General features: G+C 38.2%; 1 protein-coding gene across 1 annotated transcript in view; it reads left to right on the forward strand.

The window, feature by feature from the left end:
• LOC123747853 (short transient receptor potential channel 4-associated protein) overlaps nt 1–19,888 on the forward strand; it is a 44,568-nt gene extending 24,680 nt beyond the window's left edge. The window contains exons 11-16 of the mRNA XM_045730056.2: nt 2,011–2,372; nt 3,967–4,057; nt 5,547–5,693; nt 8,423–8,638; nt 14,621–14,815; nt 18,839–19,888. Of these exons, the coding sequence (XP_045586012.1) occupies nt 2,011–2,372; nt 3,967–4,057; nt 5,547–5,693; nt 8,423–8,638; nt 14,621–14,815; nt 18,839–18,967 (1,140 nt within the window). The 3' untranslated portion in view covers nt 18,968–19,888. The remainder of the gene's footprint in view (nt 1–2,010; nt 2,373–3,966; nt 4,058–5,546; nt 5,694–8,422; nt 8,639–14,620; nt 14,816–18,838) is intronic.
• Nucleotides 19,889–20,757: the final 869 nt, after the last annotated feature.

Genomic DNA, 20,757 nt, shown 5'->3' on the forward strand with positions numbered 1-20,757 from the left:
TGTGACACTTGGGAGAAACAATGATGCAAGAGTATAATAAGGATTTTTTTTTTAAACGCACAAAGTGCATGAGGAGTCACAGGTTCAGATGTGTTGGAGAACCCACATGAAAACGACACAACATAGGTCCTTTGGATCAGCGGTTGCCAACAGGAGGTTCGTGGACCATCAGTGGTCCGCGAGATAATTTTATTTGTGTATTATATGTAACTATTTTTTTTAACTGTTATATTGAATGACAACAAATAGTTTAACTTTTGTAACGGGGGGTGGGGGAAATAGCTCTATCTTGTCCATTATTCCACCCCCCAGTTAACTAACGAGGCCGGGGGAAACAGCTCTCTCTAGTCCGTTATCCCGTCCCCAGTTAGCTAACTATTCTAGAGCACCTCCAGAGTTCCTAAGGCAGCCTCTCTCGTTCAACACCTTGTAACCTAGGTATTTGACTACCTAGGTGCTAAGACTACAAGGCGCCGTAACTTTGATCAGCTACCCGAAACTCTAGAGAACTCTAGAATACATTTCACTGCCACAAACGTATAAGAGAAAACGAAAGGAAAGAAATGAATAGTGAAGTAATTAGTGAGGGTTTGGGGTGAGAGGTAGGGAGGTGGGAGGAGCGAGGAGGGTCATTAGTTGAAAGTGAGAGTTTAGAGAGGGGTGGAGGGAGAGGTGTAGATAGGTAGAAGTAGAAGAGTAGATAGTAGAAGTAGAAGAGTAGATAGTAGAAGACGAAATGCTGCCACCATCCATTCATGATCATTACATACAAGACAAGGAATGGAACTTGTCTGTATTACAATATTCACAAAAGATGTTATCAAGAGGTCATTATTAGTATGTCCCATCTTTATCATGTACTCATTAAATCAGGAAACCGCAGAGGCTTTCTCATCTCAACTCAAAACTCTAGGGAACAAAGACAATTTAAATAATAAATTCATAATTATATTTCATATGAAGTATCATACTTTAAGCAATTCAGACGTTCAAGATTTATATGCAAAGTGAGTCATCAGCCAAGAATTTGAGAACACTACAACTGACTGCCCCTGATCATCACACAACACTTGTAAAACACGACCAAGTCACCTTAATGTTCAACTCACCAAGTGTCTGCCTGTAGCTGGATAGAGGGGGGGGGGGTCTATAGTTGACAGAGACTGTCCCGCCTTGCCGGCCGACAGCCTCCCTGCTAGGGCCGTCTTCTCTGCTCTGCTGACTGCCGTACTGTTAATGCTGTCTTGTTAATCCACTTGAATCGATAGCTCTCCGAGTATATATTGGGGAACCTAGTAGCTAATTCCGCCCACAAGTAGATAGCCTCCGGCTCTCTACCAAGCCACTCCTTAAACGTCGGCATGTTTGAAGGCTACCAGGCTCCAATTATAAGATTAGTAGAAGTAAGGTGAAATTCGCATGATCTGACCTCAGGTCACTTGAGGTCATTAACTCTTAGAGGTGTGAAACTCCGGCCGACAACTTGGCGCCTTCTCAAATCCCTGTCTGTGACTCATGTACTCTATGTATGTATTAAATACAACTAAACCAAACACTTTTACAGTGTTACACTTTAATAACTTATCATTTCTTGTTTGGTGGACTGCAGGATTTAAAATTACGATTTTGGTGATCCGTGAACTCTGAAAGGATGGCGACTGCTGCTTTCGGCCATCCACTAAACCATATTAAACTCAGTGTATCATGAGTATTGCCTAGCTTAAACATTTGGATAGAGGCTGTCCATTGTCAGGGGACAGGAAACATGTTAGTCTTATTGAGGATTCCCTAGCCAAGGTGGAGATGGTCTGGACAGTCACCCATCCAGTTATTAGCTAAACTCAATGATACTTAAATCAACTTCACTATAATTTTGGCTTTTAAAACACCTAATAAATTGGTTATTATTACTTTTGAAGCTTGACAAATTTACATTTATTATAATTTACTTTTAAAATTGAGATTTTTTGTTCTCATGAAAGATATGATCGACTGATTTTTAATTTACAGTACTTGATGTTGACGCCTGTGGAATACCGTGAAGTATGTAGCATCAGTGCAGCCAAGGTACTACTAGAAGACACCCCAAGCCCAACCTCAACCACCTGTATGGACCTGACCTTGACCCAAGGCTCAAATAGTAATGAATGTGGGTCACAAGAGAGCAGTTCTCCATCAAGTGTTCTTCAAGAAGACAGTATTGTCAGTAGAGAGTCTTCAAGTATTATGAAATTAGAGCCCTTAGGTGGGCCAGGTCTGTCAACTCAGATACCAGTGGAGTATCCTACAGAACAGATGTGCTCTGGTCCTCAAGGGCTTCTCTCAAAAATTGTTGAAGCATTGAAGAAAGAAACAACTGGCTCCACATTTAGGTATTGTGGGCATTTTGAAATATTCTCCATTAATATTTTGTGTAAAATTATGTATGTATATAATTGGCCCATCCTCCTGTTTAGATAGTACTTTTATATAGTTATTATATAGTTATTTTATATAGTAGATATAGTTTGCAGAAATATACACGCCCCCCCCCCCCCAACACCAAAAAGAAAGGGATACTACCCTCCTTCCTTATCTACGCTCCTTATACACTGCCTGCTAACATTTTATACCTTGTAAATGTTTGTAATTTCTTGATAATTAAGATCTGAAGTACTTTATCTGCCGTTGAAATTGTGACTGAAAGTGGCTGCTGTGTCCTCATTCAGTGCATGCCTTTTCTTGACCATCCATATAGGGTACAAGTACAGTACTTTATCTTTCTATGACTAAATTGCACTTCTAGCTTCCACTAGTGAACTGTTTTCCTATTTTCTTTCCATTTAAAGAGGCTGCCCTTGACTATTCCCCTTGGTATTTTGTATGTAGTTATTTATCATACAAAAGTTATGATAAATAACTGTGCCTTCTGTTATTTAGGTTTGTGAAACTGGGTTCCTTTATTGTCTTCATAATGCAGCCCCCTAAGCTGCTCTGGTGAAGCAGCCCATTTGATTAATCTTTTGGTAAAAACAGATTCTTGACCACCCTTCTGGTACTAAAAATAGATGGAGAGTGAAACCAGTTTTGTTGGGTATAATATGCTTTGATATTCCTGCTGCTTTTGTTTAGGTCTATTTCTCATTGGTTAGAATTTCCCAAGAGACATATTTTGATTATATTGTCTTGATTGGTATTGTATCTAAAGACTTAATTTTGATGTCTTTTTATAAGATTGACATTTCTTTTAGTTCATTCCATAGAGTTTACCAAGAAGTTATTAAATGTGCTTTGTAATTCATTTGGAAAATACAAAAATAAGTTTGGTGGCAGCAACTTTAATTAACTGTGAACTGTGCCGAGTTCATTGTTGCTCTGATGTAAAAGGATAGTCATCATCAGTGTTGGATTTATTCATATAACTGATCATTTGGAATTGGTGGTATAACAGTGTTGTTGAGGCATTAGTCACATTGTTCAGATAAAACAGGTGTTCGCATGATATCAGAGCAAGAATCTTTCCACAGTTTGAGTAAAAATTTGAGATACCTCGCTGTATTGCTGAGATAAAATGTTTAAGGTATGAATACCTTTTACACAAATTTGAGAGCATTCTGTTGTCAGTTTGAAATTTTTTTTTTTCTTGATGGCGGTCCTATCAATAATTTGAATATGTTGAGAGAAATTAATGTATGTATTGCTACAAATATGTAATGATGTATAATGAAACTACTTGGCTCAAGGCAGTAGGGTGTGTTATCCTAAAATTTTGGAGAATGCTCTTAAAAGTTTGAGAAGGTTAATTACAAAGTAACCACTGTGTAATCAAAACCAGTTGCTGAGAAAATAAGTCTGCAACAATGTTATTCTGCTGTTGAGTATTTGATAGTATTTAGTTTCAAGTTTAAATTGTTTCATGTGGACAAGTATGTATCAGTTTTTCTCTTAACTACGCGAGTTTGAATTTTGGTTACAATTTGTTTGCAGGTTTTGGTTTTCAAGAGCTATTGAGAGTTACCTTAGAAGTGCTAATCCATATGCTGACCAAGTGTTCCTGCTCAGGAGAGGGCTCTTGAAGGTAGGTTTGTTACTTAGTGTGATTTGATTCCAGTACTCCCTCAGTTCATTACAGAGGGAGCCGGTCGGCTGAGCGGACAGCACACCGGACTTGTGATCCTGTGGTCTTGGGTTCGATCCTGTGGTCCTGGGTTCGATCCCAGGCGCCGGCGAGAAACAATGGGCAGAGTTTCTTTCACCCTATGCCCCTGTTACCTAACAGTAAAATAGGTACCTGGGTGTTAGCCAGCTGTCACGGGCTGCTTCCTGGGAGTGGAGGCCTGGTCGAGGACCGGGCCGCGGGGACACTAAAAGCCCTGAAATCATCTCAAGATAACCTCAAGAAGAAGATATCCAGTAACAACTCGGCCCCGTTGGTAAGGGATCCCCAGTATCTTGCTTCATTTGTTAGCACTGATTGTTCTATGAGGCTGTGGCTGAATGACAAGAAACATAGTTCACTGCAGTACGTGTGCAAGTTGTGCAACCTGCAGCGACAAGATAGTTTCAACATCCTGAAACATTTGTCCAAACATTTAGCCTTCAGAAAAGGAGTTTGGGCCTGGACCCTGCATCCATTTTTGTATTATTAGGAATGCAAAAAAAATTAATTGGAAAAATATTTGATATTAGAAAATGAAGACTCCAAAAATGGCTATTTATTTTTGATTCAGTTTATTTTTGCTATCTTAAAAACTTTTAATGTTTTTTCATAGTATAAATTGGAAGGGAATGGAACTATCAGGAGGAGAAAGTGCCTAGCCATTATGACTATATCACTTGGAAAGGGTATCATCATGGTAAATCATGGGCGTCAATCATGGTAAAGACTGTATCACTTTCGTCCGGAGAAAAATGAACATTATATGGCATTCTGAGCCAATAATGAATAAAAATAAAAATTGATGAAATATTAAATTAGTTTTAGGAATTTTAAATTGTGAAATTTTCAATTTTGTTGTAAATGTTTTTTTTTCTATCCTGTTCATGTTATGATATTGATGCATTAGGAAAAGTTGGAGCATTTACCATCTAGATTATGAACCAAATTTGAGTGTTTGAGGATGGTTGATAAATTGTGCACCCGGCCCCTTAAGTACCTGCCAAGCACACACCGAAACTACAACATTGGTACAACGTTCAAACAAGTTTTAACACCTAACCACTTATAACAACCTATATAGCAAGTTGTAACAACGTTCTAATACGTCATAAACACGTTAAGCCAAGACGTAACAACTTTATTACAAGTTGTAACAAGCGGAAAATAGACACAGTTACGGTTTGTGTTTCCAGGGTACACGTAGTAAGGCAAGACATGAAGTGTCTAGGAACACAAACCCACAAGCAACGAGGAGTAACTGTACAAGTGTTATGTTGTTCGTGTTATGAGATACATTTACTTACTAGTTGAAGTTTATGTTTAAAGGAAAGAAGTAGCATGTAAAAAAAAGTTACCTGAATCTTGAAAAGACATTGTATAGGTTTCTTATAATCTTTTCATTTTGCAGCATCTAGCAGGTTCTTTACTGCAATGTGATCCTGGCCCAAGTCAAAAAGAAGTGTTGCAGTCTACCTTTGATCTGCTTGGAGAACTGCTCAAGTTTAATGTAGAAGCTTATCGTAGACTAGACAGCATCATTTCTACAGAAATTAAGGCAAGTTGTATATTTAGTTTGTGGAGGTTATTATAGTAATTTTTGATAAGATTTATTTGCCCTAAATATCATAGGAGGAAATTCTATATGGAATGTTTTTTCTTTGCATACATTTTTGTGTTTATTTATTAGGTACTTAAGTACCTGGAATATCATGTTATTTTCTGATGCCCAGTTGAAAAGTTTATTAATATCTGCTTGTAGTATTTCAAGGTCTTCAACAGAAGTAATTTTCATGCTGATTTTTGTGTCATCTGTAAAAGTTGAAATGAGAAAAAGAAAGAATAAATATACATAGTTAAGAAAGTACCCAAGTTAATCCAGAATTGTCTGGGATGCTGTGTATGCAAACATGGCATATGGTCAAACCTATTCAATAAAGTGTGGGCACTTAAGTAAGTAGTAACTGTTTAACTAACCCTAGAGCATAACCATTGAGTATGGAACTTGGATGCAGAGCAAATGAAGCCATACTCTATTACACTCCGTGTGTGTAATTACCTAAGTGTAGTTACGTAATTACTACACTTTAGAGAGGTACACTCGTAGTGTCCCGTCTTCCCAGTACTTTGTCGTATAACGCTTTGAAACTACTAATGGTTTTGGCCTCCACCACCACCTCGCTTATCTTGTTCCAACCATCTACCATTCTGTTTGCAAAAGAAAACTTTCAAATATTTTTTTGGCATCTTTGTTTCCTTAGCTTGACTCTGTGTCCTCTTGTTCGGGAAGTTGCTAGTTTCAGGAATTCCTCTGTCAATTTGGTTGATTCCTATTAGTATTTTGTAAGTGGTGATCATATCACCTCTTTTTCTTCTATCTTCTAGCTTTGGCATTTTTAATACCTCTAGTCTCTCTTTGTAACTTTCTTTTTCAGTTCTAGGAGCCATTTTGTAGCATGCCTATGCACCGTTTCCAGTTTTTTTATGTGCTTGAGAAATTTGGGCACCATACATATTGCATATTCCAATTTTGGTCTTGCAAAAATCATGAACAGTTTAATTATCATTTCACCATTCATATAATTAAAAGCAAGTCTGAAGTTGGAAAGCGACGCATGCGCGCGTGTGTGTGCGCGCGCGTATACATGATAATGCAAAATGTTTGGAGTAGAATGCCAGAGAGCACGATGGAACAAAGCCAAGCACCGTAAGCAGTGATAGCCAACATTGAAGTAGATGATTCAGTACACATAAATGCTCTGAAGGTATAGCAGAAAGCAAATGGGTCATTATATTTATGTACCCATTGGACATATTGAACTCTGAAAATTGGGAATTGAGTGGAAACAGTTTATTGGCCACTCAAGGATACTTTGAGCACACGGTTAAGCTCCATGGGCAGTATTCTAAAGTTTTTGTGAATACTGTGCATAGTTTTCCTATAATAGGTATATACCTGTTATGAAGGGGATGAAAGTCACGAGAGCCTGGCGGGTGTTAAGGCCTGGATGGACCATAAAGGTTTGGCTGTGGAAACATTTGAGGGAGGTCTTGACTCAGAAAAGTTTTGAAAATAAATTTATATATGGTACACAGAAAAATCACATCACATTAACGTGATGTATCAATGAGAAATTCAGTAGGACCCACGATGAGGATTCGAACCTGTGCTCTGAGTACTCAGAAGCATCGAATCCTCCTCATGGCTCTTACTGATTTCCTCATTGATACATCATGTTAATGTGATTCCTCGGTGCATTGAAGGGGAAGTATTAGAGGTAGAATTCCTGGACAACAAAGCCAGAGTGCATGGGGAAGGGGGGGAAGGAGTGTGTGAAACCCTGGTTTGGCTTAAGTGGAAACCTCGGGACCCCTAGAGGATTCAGTTGAATCCCAGGTTGCAGTCCTTTTTGACCATGTTGTGGCCTACTTGTCTAAGGTTTGCTTGGGAGTACCCAGACCATAGGTTCGAATCCTCATCACAGCTCCTACTGATGTTCTCATTATACTAGTACCAGTATATGGTGTTATTTCAAGACACGATGACATTTTTTGGCTACTGTTTACTGTCACATAGGCCAGGTCCCAAATCTACACAGTAAAATAGCAGCATACTGGAGTGAACGATATGGAAGAAAATGCAGAATAGAACCAGTGAAGAGCAGGGGTGCCATAGGCACAATCAGAGAACACTGTATAAACATCAGAGGTCCACGGTTGTTCAACATTCTCCCAGCGAGTATGAAAAATATTGCCAGAACAACTGTGGACATCTTCGAGAGAAAACTAGATAGTTTTCTTCAAGGAGTGCTGGACCAAGCGGGCTGTGGTGGGTATGTGGGCCGCTTCAAGTAACAGCCTGTTGGACTAAGCTCTCACAAGTCAGGCCTGACCCTGGGCAGGGCTTGGGGAGTAGAAATCCCAGAATCCTATCCAAGTACAATCCAAGTATATTCACAGCTAAACATTTGGTAACAAAATTTCATTTGGCCATTGTCACCCACAAGCGCATAACAAAAAAAAACAACTTTTAAACCTGTTAATTTGTGTTCCCTGATCGCAGGAAAAATAATAAATTGTAAGTGGCATATTTTGCCTGCTATAGGGCATGAAAGTCTGGCAAAAAAGAGGCGCTGACTCGGCATGCGTCGGAGGCAGTCTGCTCAGCCCCAGCTGTCAGGCAGGGGTGGCCACAAAGAGATAATTACCTAATTATTCAATATCATTCATTTATATGGCAATTCATTAAGACACTAAATGATAATTTATTTAACTTCTTTTCCTCAGGAAAAGAAACTCTTCCGGCTTGTAACCAAAAATTTGGTGGATTCCAACATGTTAGTTCGATCATTAGTTTTGTCCAATGATCTCTTCACAAGAGAAGGCAAGGCTATTGAGTTTGCAGCTCGATCAAGGACACTAAAACATGTTGCAACGTTCAAGCAAAGACTAGACTTCTTGGTACAGTTAATCAAGACAATCAGTGTGGACACTTTAACACAGGTCAGTATTAAGAATAAGAAATATGATAAAAATACACATGAATATTCATTATGTTAAATGTACATGTCTACCTGGAGGCAGCCTCATGTAAATGTTTTTGATGTGAAATTTCTCAAAGTGCTGAAAACGTTTCAAGAAACACAACATATACCAATGCCACATACTGCTACATAACACCATATACTGCCACCACCAGCACTATACACCAGTAGTTTTTGGAGGCAGACTCCATACACCGTTTAAAATGTAGATATGATAGATCCCAGTAGGCTCGGGAATCTGTACATCAGTTGTTTGACAGTTGAGAGGCAGGACCAGAGTTAGAGCTCAACCCCCCGCAAGCACAACTAGGCGAGTACAACAACTAGATGAGTACATTATGGTCCAACAAATGGTTGAATGATTCCAACACCACCACCACATGCTTCCATCACTACGACATACCTCCACCACAACATGCCTCCAACACCTCCACATGCCTCCACCACCACCATCACATGCTACCCTATATTAATGGCCAACATTTGGAATATACTGAATGAAGTTATAGAAGCCACCTCAGTCCACATTTTCAACAGCAGGTACAACAAAGAATGTGAACATCAAGAAAGTTAGTACAAAAAGTACTCCAGATATGAAAGGAATAAATTGGAGGGCATAAAGAGGTGGACCTCACTCCTGCATAGTCACTAACTTAAACCCATGGGTTTCATATGCTCACATACACCTCCTATATCCAAATTCAGCCAATTTTCAGTTGTACTAATACTCACCAGAGGTTAATTCATTTAAAACTCGAAAACCATTTTGAACCATCTCCTGGCATGATAAATTCCCACCAATGCCCGTTTTACTAATTGCCGCTTAACCTAACTGGACCTAGATTCACGAAGCTCCATGTATTTCTTCGTAAGTAGGTGTGCTACGAAGGTTCCTAAGTACGCGTAAAGATGGTGGTTATGTGCGATTCAGGTAGGTGTTCTTACAAATATATTTGGGTTTTGGGTCTGGTTCACCTACGTGCCGACAGAGGTCACTACTGTGTTTTGTTTGGCCAATCAGAGAGCAGGCAACATTCATCATCATGAAGATTTAGCCAATCACGACGCTGGTTTATTGGAGCTCACCTGCCCCCTATTTACGTCGAATTTTCTAATAAAATTAGTATATTTCAAAGTAAAACTATGTTTTTTTTAACTTCTACAGCCAGCACCGACATTGTAGTAAACATATGTTACATTTTTTGTTTACTTACGTAATTCTAAGAGATACTTTGTGTAGCTTTCCTTGTCGTTCGGAGATGCGCTGACACTTATTGTATGTATTTACCTGAATTTACCCAAGGGTCACTAACTATTTAGTGGCCTCGATGAGGACAGAAAGCCGGCGGCTTGTTAAAGGGCCCTCCAATTGTCTCGATATTTTTTAGCTGGATTTTGGTATTTACGGCTTCAGCGGGTAGGCGGTTCCATGGGTTTATAACCCTCTTGGTGAAATAAACATGTTTTCAGTCCTACTTGAGAGGACATACTCTCCAACACTATATCTGTGAATGCCCTGTTTTCAGTGACTTCATACCAAATGGTATGAGGTACTTTGAGCTCTGTAATTACTTCATACACTCAGGAATATTGGAAGATATTCTTGTGCTGCACTCAGATTTTGCCAGTGGGGGCTAATAGATCAGCCTTACATATTTTGTTCTCTCCTGATTCCATGTAAGACTAGCCATCCTGTGAGATAGGGATGTTGGATGAGCTTGTAGCTGGTTTTTGATCTACACTGTGTGGGCCTTCATACAGAATAGGGAAGCAGCACATTGCTGTGTATACCTAAGCATGTTAAAAAAAATACATTGTTTGAGAGGAGTCTTGTAGAAACTGGTAAGAGTAATTATAATGTTTCCATGATTCATTGCTTACCTCTTGTGAAAATTGTGAAGTTGTTGTTTAGTCAGAGTAGATTTGCTTTTTGTATTGAGGCTGGTATTTTCTCCCTTGATTCCATGTATGCCTAACCATCCTGTGAGATGGGAGTATTAGATGAACTTATAGCTAGTTTTTTTATCTACACTGTAATCTTCCATATAGAATAGGGTAGCAGCACATTGCTGTGTATACCCAAGCATCTTAATAAAAAAAAATCAGTAATAAGGGTTTTAATATTTAATTAAAATTTAAATTAAATTAAATTTAATTTATTACTGATTTTTTTTTATTAAGAAGCTTGGGTATACACAGCAATGTGCTGCTTCCCTATTCTATATGGAAGATTACAGTGTAGATAAAAAACTAGCTATAAGTTCATCTTATATTATAGTTTGTATTATTACCAATATTATCCTTATTAAATCATGTTAACCATGGATCATTAAGGTCTCATGTTGATATGTAATAGTAATATTTCTTTTGAATTATTCATTAAATTGTGCATTGTCTCAAGTTTTCACTTCTTTGGATATACTGTACAGTACATAAAGGTAGGATAAAAATAAACCAGTAATATTTCTTTCTTTATATTTTTTATTTAAATAACTGCATCAATATTTTTACAGCTGACAGTATTTGTTTTACATACAAGTACATTATTTATTAAAAAAACCATTTTGTTTATTATTACACACAATGGTGCTACATAGCCTTCCCAGCTTGGTGCCTTCTTTTGATAATTACTTACTGATTGTTACACAGCCAAATTGTGTAACAGGAAGAGGTCTTGGACACAAATTTGTTCCATGCTAAATGTAGAGGAATCAGCTGAGCATTCCTCAAATAAAATAAGCTGCCTCAACTTATAAGATAAATAAATAAAATAAGTATTCCTCAAATAAGTAGCTGCCTCACCTTACCGCGTTACTGCTATATAGCCTTCCTGGCATGGTGCCTTCTTTTGATAATTACTTGTTACACACACCCAAATTGTGTAACAGGAAGAGGTCTTGGACCCCTACTTCCCCATCTCTTTTTTAATAGTCCATATAGTCATAATTATAGGTTTGAGTATTCAATGAGAAAAGTTTTTGAAGTTTTTACCCTAATCTAACATCATTTGTGCAGCATATTTTTATTTTGTCTCGCCCAGATTTAATTTCAAAATTAAACCAAACAAAATAAATTAAAATTGGGTATGTATAGCTAAGGTGCACCCCTATCTATACTTATTGCTAGGTGAACAGGGGCATTTGGTGGTAGTAAATGCTCCCATCAGCCCAGGTTCATCACCTTGTGACGGGAAAGTGTTGGAGTGTTTATGTTCGGCAGTCCTCCAATGGCTGGTGTCAAAGCCTGGTCATACTTTAAACAAAAATATAGACTGCTTGCCTGTTGTCTGTGGTAAGTTAGAGGGAGGAACACGTAAAACTCAAAATATGAACAATGAAACTTTAATATATTTACTTTAAACATAAATGAAAATAAAGACAAATCTCGGGAAGTTAAGTTAGTTAAATAATAAAGAAAAATGCAAGGACAATGTGAAATACAAAATTACAATGTTAAAATGGTGCTGAGAATATCGGCTATGGCTGAAACCTCCCTTCGTATACGAGCTAATGAGCTAGTATGCCAGAGAGAGATGTCAACCGTAAGAGCACAAGGAATATTCTGAAGTGGATAGCTGGTCAGGCTCAGACGTCGATTCGTGTAGAGAGCGCTGAGGTGCTGTGTGCATGTGCGCGGCTGGCGAGTCGCCAATCAGGGGCAGGCAAGCTGGTGAAGGGTAGTTAGCTGGTTTGATGACGAGCTGGCGCGTGGAGGGTGTGTGGAGTAGGGGGGTCTTGGATACGTTTTGCCTCCTGGTCAAAACGTTTTGTGCTACTGGTGACGTATCTTGAATGTAGCATCTTATACTTGTGTCTTTGGCGTAACTTAAAGTAGGGAAGAGCAGGCTCAATCTCTCTTGAAAGAGATTATCGTCACAACCTTCTCTCATATTTCATGTTCACCAGTATTTATTTACTTAATAACTACTGGTATAATATCTTGCAATTTTAAAACTAATTCTAATATCATAAGACATATTTCCTACAAGTTTCAAGCAGAGAATGCATATATAGTTAACAGGAAGGACTACTACTTGATGAAACTCTCCAGCTAGTGTTTGTTTATAATAAAATCGATCATCCGTGTTGTGTAGTAGAGAAAAATAGTTATGTCCAGTTTATGTAAAGCTGCAAGGTGGTCGACAGCAACCTTAGTGCTGTTACCTATCGTTCGTTACGGCTTGTGACCCTACAACAGCCAACTTTAAAAAAGGTCTAGGGTTACGAAAAACTGCTGTTCACAAGAGCGGGTCACCAGTGTAACCCCTTAATAAGTAATGAGCACTTGGTTAAAACTTTCCTTTAGGACTGAAGAATTATACATATAACTTATAATATATATATTGAATTCAGTATAATATAAAAACACAGATGGTCAAGTTAACTTATACAACCAACAAAAAGTATTGTCATCACACATAATAAAATAAAATAAAAATATGGCACAACATGAATGTTACAGACTTTACAAAGATGTGATCTCTCCAGCCCCGTATCAGCCACTGACCTACATATCTGCGGGAGTCAAAATCATTGCTTCTGCCCCGCGAAAATTTGCCAAAGTTACAATATTTATTAATTCTACAATGGAGCAATATATTGTGATAAGAGTAATCTTAAACTAACTTAATGAATGGTCAATACATATTGGTATAACAAAAAATAAGGTAATTATTGCTTTACATAGTAATTAAAATACACATACAAAGGGGAATGATGGCATGCTCATCCAGCAACGGACTATCCCACAACAATTTGCCAGATACAGTTCACACAATTATTATTCACCTATGTTACCCACATATGATCACATATAAATCATTAGTTCCCAAGGGAAACTGAGCACACAAAGAAATAAAACAATCATTCCCACGATACGTTGGGCCTAACGCCAACAATGTAACATGAAATTATTTTACATAGAACATATAAGTATATCAATATACATACATGTAATTTATACACAATTATAAATGTACATATTAATTTATTTAATTACGTATCTAATAGAGGTACGTAACAAGTGCGATGGAACATACAAAGATTTTCCTTCTTAGTATGCCTACCTGAATACCAACGTAGCCGCTACTAAGGCGCTAAGAAGAAAAACATTTGTAAGCTGCTTCGTGAATCTGGGCCCTGACCACCAACACTACCACCAAGTGGTAGCTGTGCACACCTTTAGGTCCATATACCGAAACCACTTCAAATTCTCCCTGTACATGGTCTTATGAGCAGTTGGCAGGGTGGGACCAGATTTTCAATAAAGTGGGTCACACTATCATTCATAAAACAGTTTTTTATTCAAGGAGCTCATGCTTTTACAGTACATTTTGTACAGTTATGTGGAGCACCTAACTTAAGGTAACAAAACAAGATTTGAATATATTTCTTGCAAATAATGTTTGGACCTAGATTCTAAACCATGCCTTACTTCGATGTTCCTTTTTCTATCAACCTCACTTGTGAGAAATATCACAACTTGTTTAAGATATTGGATGATGCAAGTTCATATCCATTGTTACGGTAGCTATCATGGGAAAGGAAATTTGTCAGAGTAGGTTTGTAGTCATTTTAGCCTAAAGGCAGTTGCATGCTAGATGCAATTAACTATATTTCTCAATTGCAAATTTTAGGCCTGGCCATGCAAAATCTACCTAGTTGAGAAGGTTTCATTGACTGAGTTCTGCATCAAATTTATAGTTATGATTGGCTAGATTATTTTAGCAGCAAATGACTGAATTATGCAAATGAGAGATTTGCAGGAAACCCTTCAACTATGCACATCAACCATAGTTTTCCATTTTCCTGGGTTCCACACGAGTGGGGTGCTTCTGTACATAGCTGTAATTTGCCTAAGAAGGCATTTTAGATCTTTGTATTATAAAAAAATTTGCACTTCATATTAATTGTATGACTAAATGCTTGTCACTATCCTCCAGGAAAATGTAAGCTGTCTTAATACATCATTGGTAATTCTGATGCTGGCGCACCGACATTCTGAGTTGCCACTTTATCTCGAGGGTCTACGTAGTCACGTTGAGCCGCACCTCCTAACAAATCTCCGCTCCCTTCTCCGGTTCTGGCAGACGCATTACCTTCATAACAAGGATAAAGATTGCAACACACTTCAGAGGGTAAGCATCTGACTCATTGTGAGGCATTATTATTTTTCTTATCTGCAAAATAGTTTGCTTATAGCTAGTACAAGATTTGTGTGTCCCAGTCAAAGGTGTAGGTGCTAGTGAATTTTCTTACATTTCTTTGGCAGCTTTGTTGCTTTGTTTAGTTTAAATCTATGACTTCTTGTTCTTGAGGTTCCAGGTCTCAGGAATTCTTAACTTCAATTTTATCAATTCCTGTTACTATTTTGTACATAGTGATCATATCGCCTCTTTTTCTTCTATCTTCTAGTTTTGGCATATTTATTGGTAAACTATGCAACACAATTACAGTATATATATATATTTATAAAGATATTACAGAACTGGCAAAGAAAGAGATTTATGGATTGTTATGAATTAGCACACTGTCACCAGACGACCACATAAAGGACACTGCGAGGAGCATATGCTATGCTCTCCAACTTCAGAATCGCTTTTAAATACATGGCCGGTAAAATAAATTATTTAAGATAGCATTCACTACTTTTGTGAGACCAAAATTGGAATGTGCAGTGGTTGTATGGTGCCCGTCCCTCAGGAAGCACATCAGTTAACTGCATAAAATACAGACACATACAGAGGTACAGATACATAACAACTGTTATGTTATGCTATGATTGTTATGGTACGGAGACATAACAACGTACTGGAGTTAACGATATGGAAGAAAATGCAGAACAGAACCAGTGAGGAGCAGGAGTGCCATAGTCACAATCAGAGAACACTGTATAAACATCAGAGGTCCCCAGTTGTTCAACACCCTCCCAACGAGCATAAGAAATATTGCCGGAACAACCGTGGACATCTTCAAGATGAAACTAGACTGTTTCCTCCAAGGAGTGCCGAACCAACTGGGCTGTGGTGGATATGTGGGCCTGCGGGTTGCTCCAAGCAACAGCCTAGTGGACCAAACTTTCACAAGTCAAGCCTGGCCTCGGGCCGGGCTTGGGGAGTAGAACTCCTCCCAGAACCCCATCAATTGGGTATCAACCAGGTATACAACTAAATGACTTCCAGAACCGGGAAACAAGAGCTACGAGGACAGGGGTAGAGACATTAAATGTGCCAAAGCATAAAGATAGAAGAAGAGAGATGATATGATCATACGAAATAACAGAAATCAACGAACTTCACAGATAGAAATTCATAAGCCTGCTACTTAAAAAATAAGTGATCATAGATTCAAGCTAAGGGAACAAAGGTGCCAAAAAATATTAGAAAGTTCTCATTTGCTGGCAGAGTGGTATACAGTTGGAACAAGTTACGTGAGCGGGTGGTGGATGCCAAAATTCTCAGTACAGGGGTACCTCGGTTTAAGAATTTAATCCGTTCCTGAAGACGATACGTAACCCGAAAATTCGTAATCCGAAGCGAATTTCCCCATAAGAAATAATCGGAAATTAATTAATCCGTTCCTGACTCCCCAAAAACTTCACTTCAAACTAAATTTTATACCAAATTCACCCAAATCTTTACTACAAAAGTATGTTCAAGTTATTACCCTTGCTGATGACTCCTGTTGGCGTATGGAAAATGGTGAGGAGTGGGGAGGAGGAGAGGTGGTGGTGTTTGGAAGGGGAGTCCCCTTCCATTATAACATCAGGTAGTGAAGATTTCTGTGGAGTGCACACACTGGCACATTTTGCCTGCATACCACTAGGTCCTGGTTGTGGCTCACTGCTTGATTTTCTCACAAGGAAACGTTTGATGGAAGATTGTTTTTCCCTTCTTTGCAGCACTTGTCTGTAGTGAGGCATCCCATTGTCATTGAAAAGATTAATGCAACAGCCTACTACAGCTTTCTCTGGGTGAGTCGTTTCAATAAGTTTCCATTTTTCTCCCCACATCTTACACCACTTTCTAATTGTTGAGGAAGGGACTTTCTCTACTGCCTCATCCTCCTCTGGAGAAATATCCTTAGCTTCCTCTTGTTGCTGCTCCTTTTGAAGGGGTTGAGTTCTTCAGTGGTCAGTTCTTCGTTGTGTTCTTCTACCAACTCCTCCTCATCAGCACCATTCAATTCCAAGCCCATTTTCCAGCCCAGAGTAACAATTTCCTCAACAATAGGCACTCCATTTACAGGCTCAAACCCCCTCAAAGTCTAGTTCTGACACACATTCAGGCCACAATATTCTCCAGCCAGAGATCAGGGTTCTTTGAGTCACTTCTTACCAGGCTTTGTCAACGAGTTTTAAAGCACCACAAATGTCAAAATGGTGTTTCCAGAACTCTTTGAGGGTGAGTTTTGTGGCATCAGTCACTTCCAAACATTTCCGGAAAATTGCCTTTTCATAAAGTTTCTTAAAATTCGCTGATGATTTTCTGGTCAATAGGCTGAATTAGTGGAGTGGTGTTAGGAGGAAGGAACTTTGTGAGAAAATTTGATCTGTTCAAGAATGCATCTTCCAAGCTTGGAGGATGAGCAGGAGCATTGTCAAGGAGAAGCAGGGCCTTGAGTGGCAAACTTTTCTCTTGCAGATATTTTTGTATGGCAGGGCACACTACCTCATTCACCCACTCTGTAAAAAAAAAATCCTAGTCACCTATGCCTTAGCATTAGCCCTCCACATCACACACATTTGTTTTTTCTGCACACTATATTTTTTGAAACCCTTGGATTTTCAGAATGATACACAAGCAAGGGTTTAATTTTCAAATCGCCACTCGCATTTCCACACAGCCCAAGCGTAAACCTATCGTTCATAGGCTTGTGTCCGGGCAATGATTTCTCCTTGGTAATGTATGTCCTCTTGGGCAATCTTTTTCCAGAACAGTCCTGTCTCATTGCAATTAAACACGTGTTGCTGTAGGTATCCCTCAGCCTCTACAAAATCTTTAAATTTTTCAATAAATCTTTCAGCCACTGGTTTGTCTTAGCTGGCAGCCTCCCCATGCCTTACAACACTATGATTACCACTTTTTTTTTTTAATTTTTCAAACCATTCCCTACTTGCCTTAGTCTTTTGTATCTGGACTTGTTCCAGGGGTTTTCTTTACAAGATCTTCATGCAATACCCTGACTTTCTCTCAAATGATGGCCTCTGAAACACTATCACTTGCTAACTCCTTGTTGTGTATCCAAATTAATAACAACTATTACACATCCTCAAGTATTTGTGGTCTTTGTTTCGTGATTGTTGATACGCCTTTTGCCACTTTAGCACTCAAAATGTCCTTTTTCTTGGCAAATACAGTGCTTATTGTTGACATGGATTTGTTGTACTGCCTAGCTAGTTCAACAACATGAGTACCATTTTCATGCTTATGAATGATCTCTTGTTTTTCCTCTATGGTCATTCTTACATGTGATTTCTTGCCTTGAATCTTACCACTGGCTTTCTTGGGACCTATGGTGAGATATATAATAACAACTTTTATGGTTATATAGCCAAAAATCCGAAAAGAAACGACAAATCCTTGCGAAGAATTCAGGTGGGATAGTCACTGGGCACGAGGCATTGGTAAACTGAGGTGCGATCGCCGTGCCACCATGCGCTAGCTTGGTCGTACGTGTATCAACAAACTCGTATCCTGAGGTAAAGTTTGTTTCCCGATTAACATTTTCCAAACAAATCGGGCTCATAACTCGAAAAGTTTGTAACCCGAAAAGTTCGTAAGCCGAGGTACCACTGTAGTTTCAAAGTCTCACATGACATAGTACAGTACTGGGAAAACGGGACACCACGAGGATAGCTGTCATCATGTAACTACACTTAAGTAATAATGGATTACCTTAGTTTTTTGCTAAGCCAATAACTTGTTCATTTAACAGTTTTTTCTTTTCCATTACATTATTCATTAGTCCTTTCCATTGTTTAATATAATGAAAAAATTAATATGGTATGACTAAGCAATGTTTTATGCAAAAACCTAAGCTGGTAACTAAGCAAAGGAATATAATAATTACTAAGCTCTCAGAGGTAATAAGACTGGAGAATTTTAGTGTATTTTGGTAGTCCTGGTATTTGAGTTAATTTTATGAACTCCTCCCTACAGAGTTCCGGAATATCGTTTGACTTCTGGCGGGAAACGGTGTCAACGCTGGTGGCCGAGAATAAGCTCTCGCCAGACTGCATCTTCCACTACCTCTCCCCTGAGGATCTAAACCTCTCCCGCACCAGCTAGTTGATGATACAGTTAGCTGCCGTAGAGGAAAGAATGCAAATATGGATGATAAGTTACACCATATAAAAATAATGTATTATATTTTCATCATAACTGTTTATATGCAAACAGCATGAAACAAAATGACAGTAGCTTGCCTGTTATGCAAATTTTTTGCATTTTTAGTACAAAATTGTAGCTTTATGTCCTTTTTGCCTTGATATATAGGTGATACTTGTACCAAGGCATGGGAACATTGTGCATAGCATACTGTCAGCTACATTGTTTTGCTATTGCTCATAGCAATGCAGTATTTTCACTATCAGCAGAGATGATGATAACGTACACAACATATAGGGAGTAAATATGTATCCATGATATCTAGTCATGATATTTAATAAAGGACTAGATTATATGGTGATTAGAATTCTGACTTGAATACGTTTGGCACGGGTCAAAAGCTGTACCAATTTAATTCTTTGCCACTTGTTACGGATTTGAATATTAATTTCAGATATTACACAAGACATGTTTGGCACGGGTCAAAAGCTGTACCAATTTAATTCTTTGCCACTTGTTACGGATTTGAATATTAATTTCAGATATTACACAAGACATAACATTGATCTAGTTCATTTATAATCTTGGGCAAGAGTAAGTTATTCTGTGTGAATTATAATAAAGTATTAAGTTTATACCATTAAGAAAATCTATATTCCTCCTCTGCAGTTTGCAAACTATTTTTTTCCTCCATTCCTATAAAGCCCAAGTGACTGGTGTGTGCCATTGTGTGGACGTCAGTGCACGCTCAGCTCGCTGAATGGTGTTTGCATGCAAGTGAAGTAAGAAAGATGGCCACTGGTGCACACTGACCTATTTTACAAACTATCCTATAGTTTTTTAAATTAAATATTTGTTTTTAATTAAATGCTGGCATGCAAATTTCTTCTGTTTCCTTTGCTCCTAACAGCAAGTATCTTGCAATTGAATATGTTTTGTTTAATTACTAATCATTTGTATTTGTGCTGCTAAATAGTCTTCCATGCTTTGCACCTTCTTTTGGTAATTATTTGAATTCATACTTTGTGTTCATACACACCTCTCTCTGTCTCTTGATCAGAAGTGCATTGTTATAAATTAGTCACGGGTAACAAAAAGTTGAACATACTTTTTACAAAGTAAACATACAAAGTTGACTTTGTAGAAAGTGTGTATTTTCCAGTGTTTGTTGCTAAATTGTGTTCCCTCTGCATGTTTGTGTATATTGGTACTCAGGAATATCTTATAACTGCATTGAGGGATGGCAAGGCCAAGTGGCAATAGAAAGAAAGAATATTAGTTGTCTGATCCATTGCTTGAACTCATAGCTCCCACATTTCACAGTTCTTGTCATGCAATATAAAACTAGTACTTTTTCAGTCATTTAATTTTGATTTGCACATTGAGCAGCAGTATAATATTTGATTATTTTTGTACTTATTGAAGCAAGAAAACTGCCCGACTTCCAAGTACAAGTAGTTTTTGCCAACTCTTGCACTGGAAATGTTCTAATGTAACAGGTGTCTGGGATGTTTAAAACAATGTGTTTACATTTAAAAACTTCTCATTACAATCTTAACACTTTAAGTTCTGATGGCACAAAATGCATCATAAAAACTTACGCTTTATATTTTGATGATGAAATATGCATTATCAGCCTGTAAATTTTCCTTAAACATAAATTTTGCATCATGACACAACACACATGCACCTCACGAGTGGGTAGTGCTCGGCAGCCCATGTGGCAAGTAGGTCACACTTTTCATTATCGT

This window comes from Procambarus clarkii, chromosome 5, assembly GCF_040958095.1.
Source record: "Procambarus clarkii isolate CNS0578487 chromosome 5, FALCON_Pclarkii_2.0, whole genome shotgun sequence".
In the NCBI taxonomy this organism is placed as follows: domain Eukaryota; kingdom Metazoa; phylum Arthropoda; class Malacostraca; order Decapoda; family Cambaridae; genus Procambarus; species Procambarus clarkii.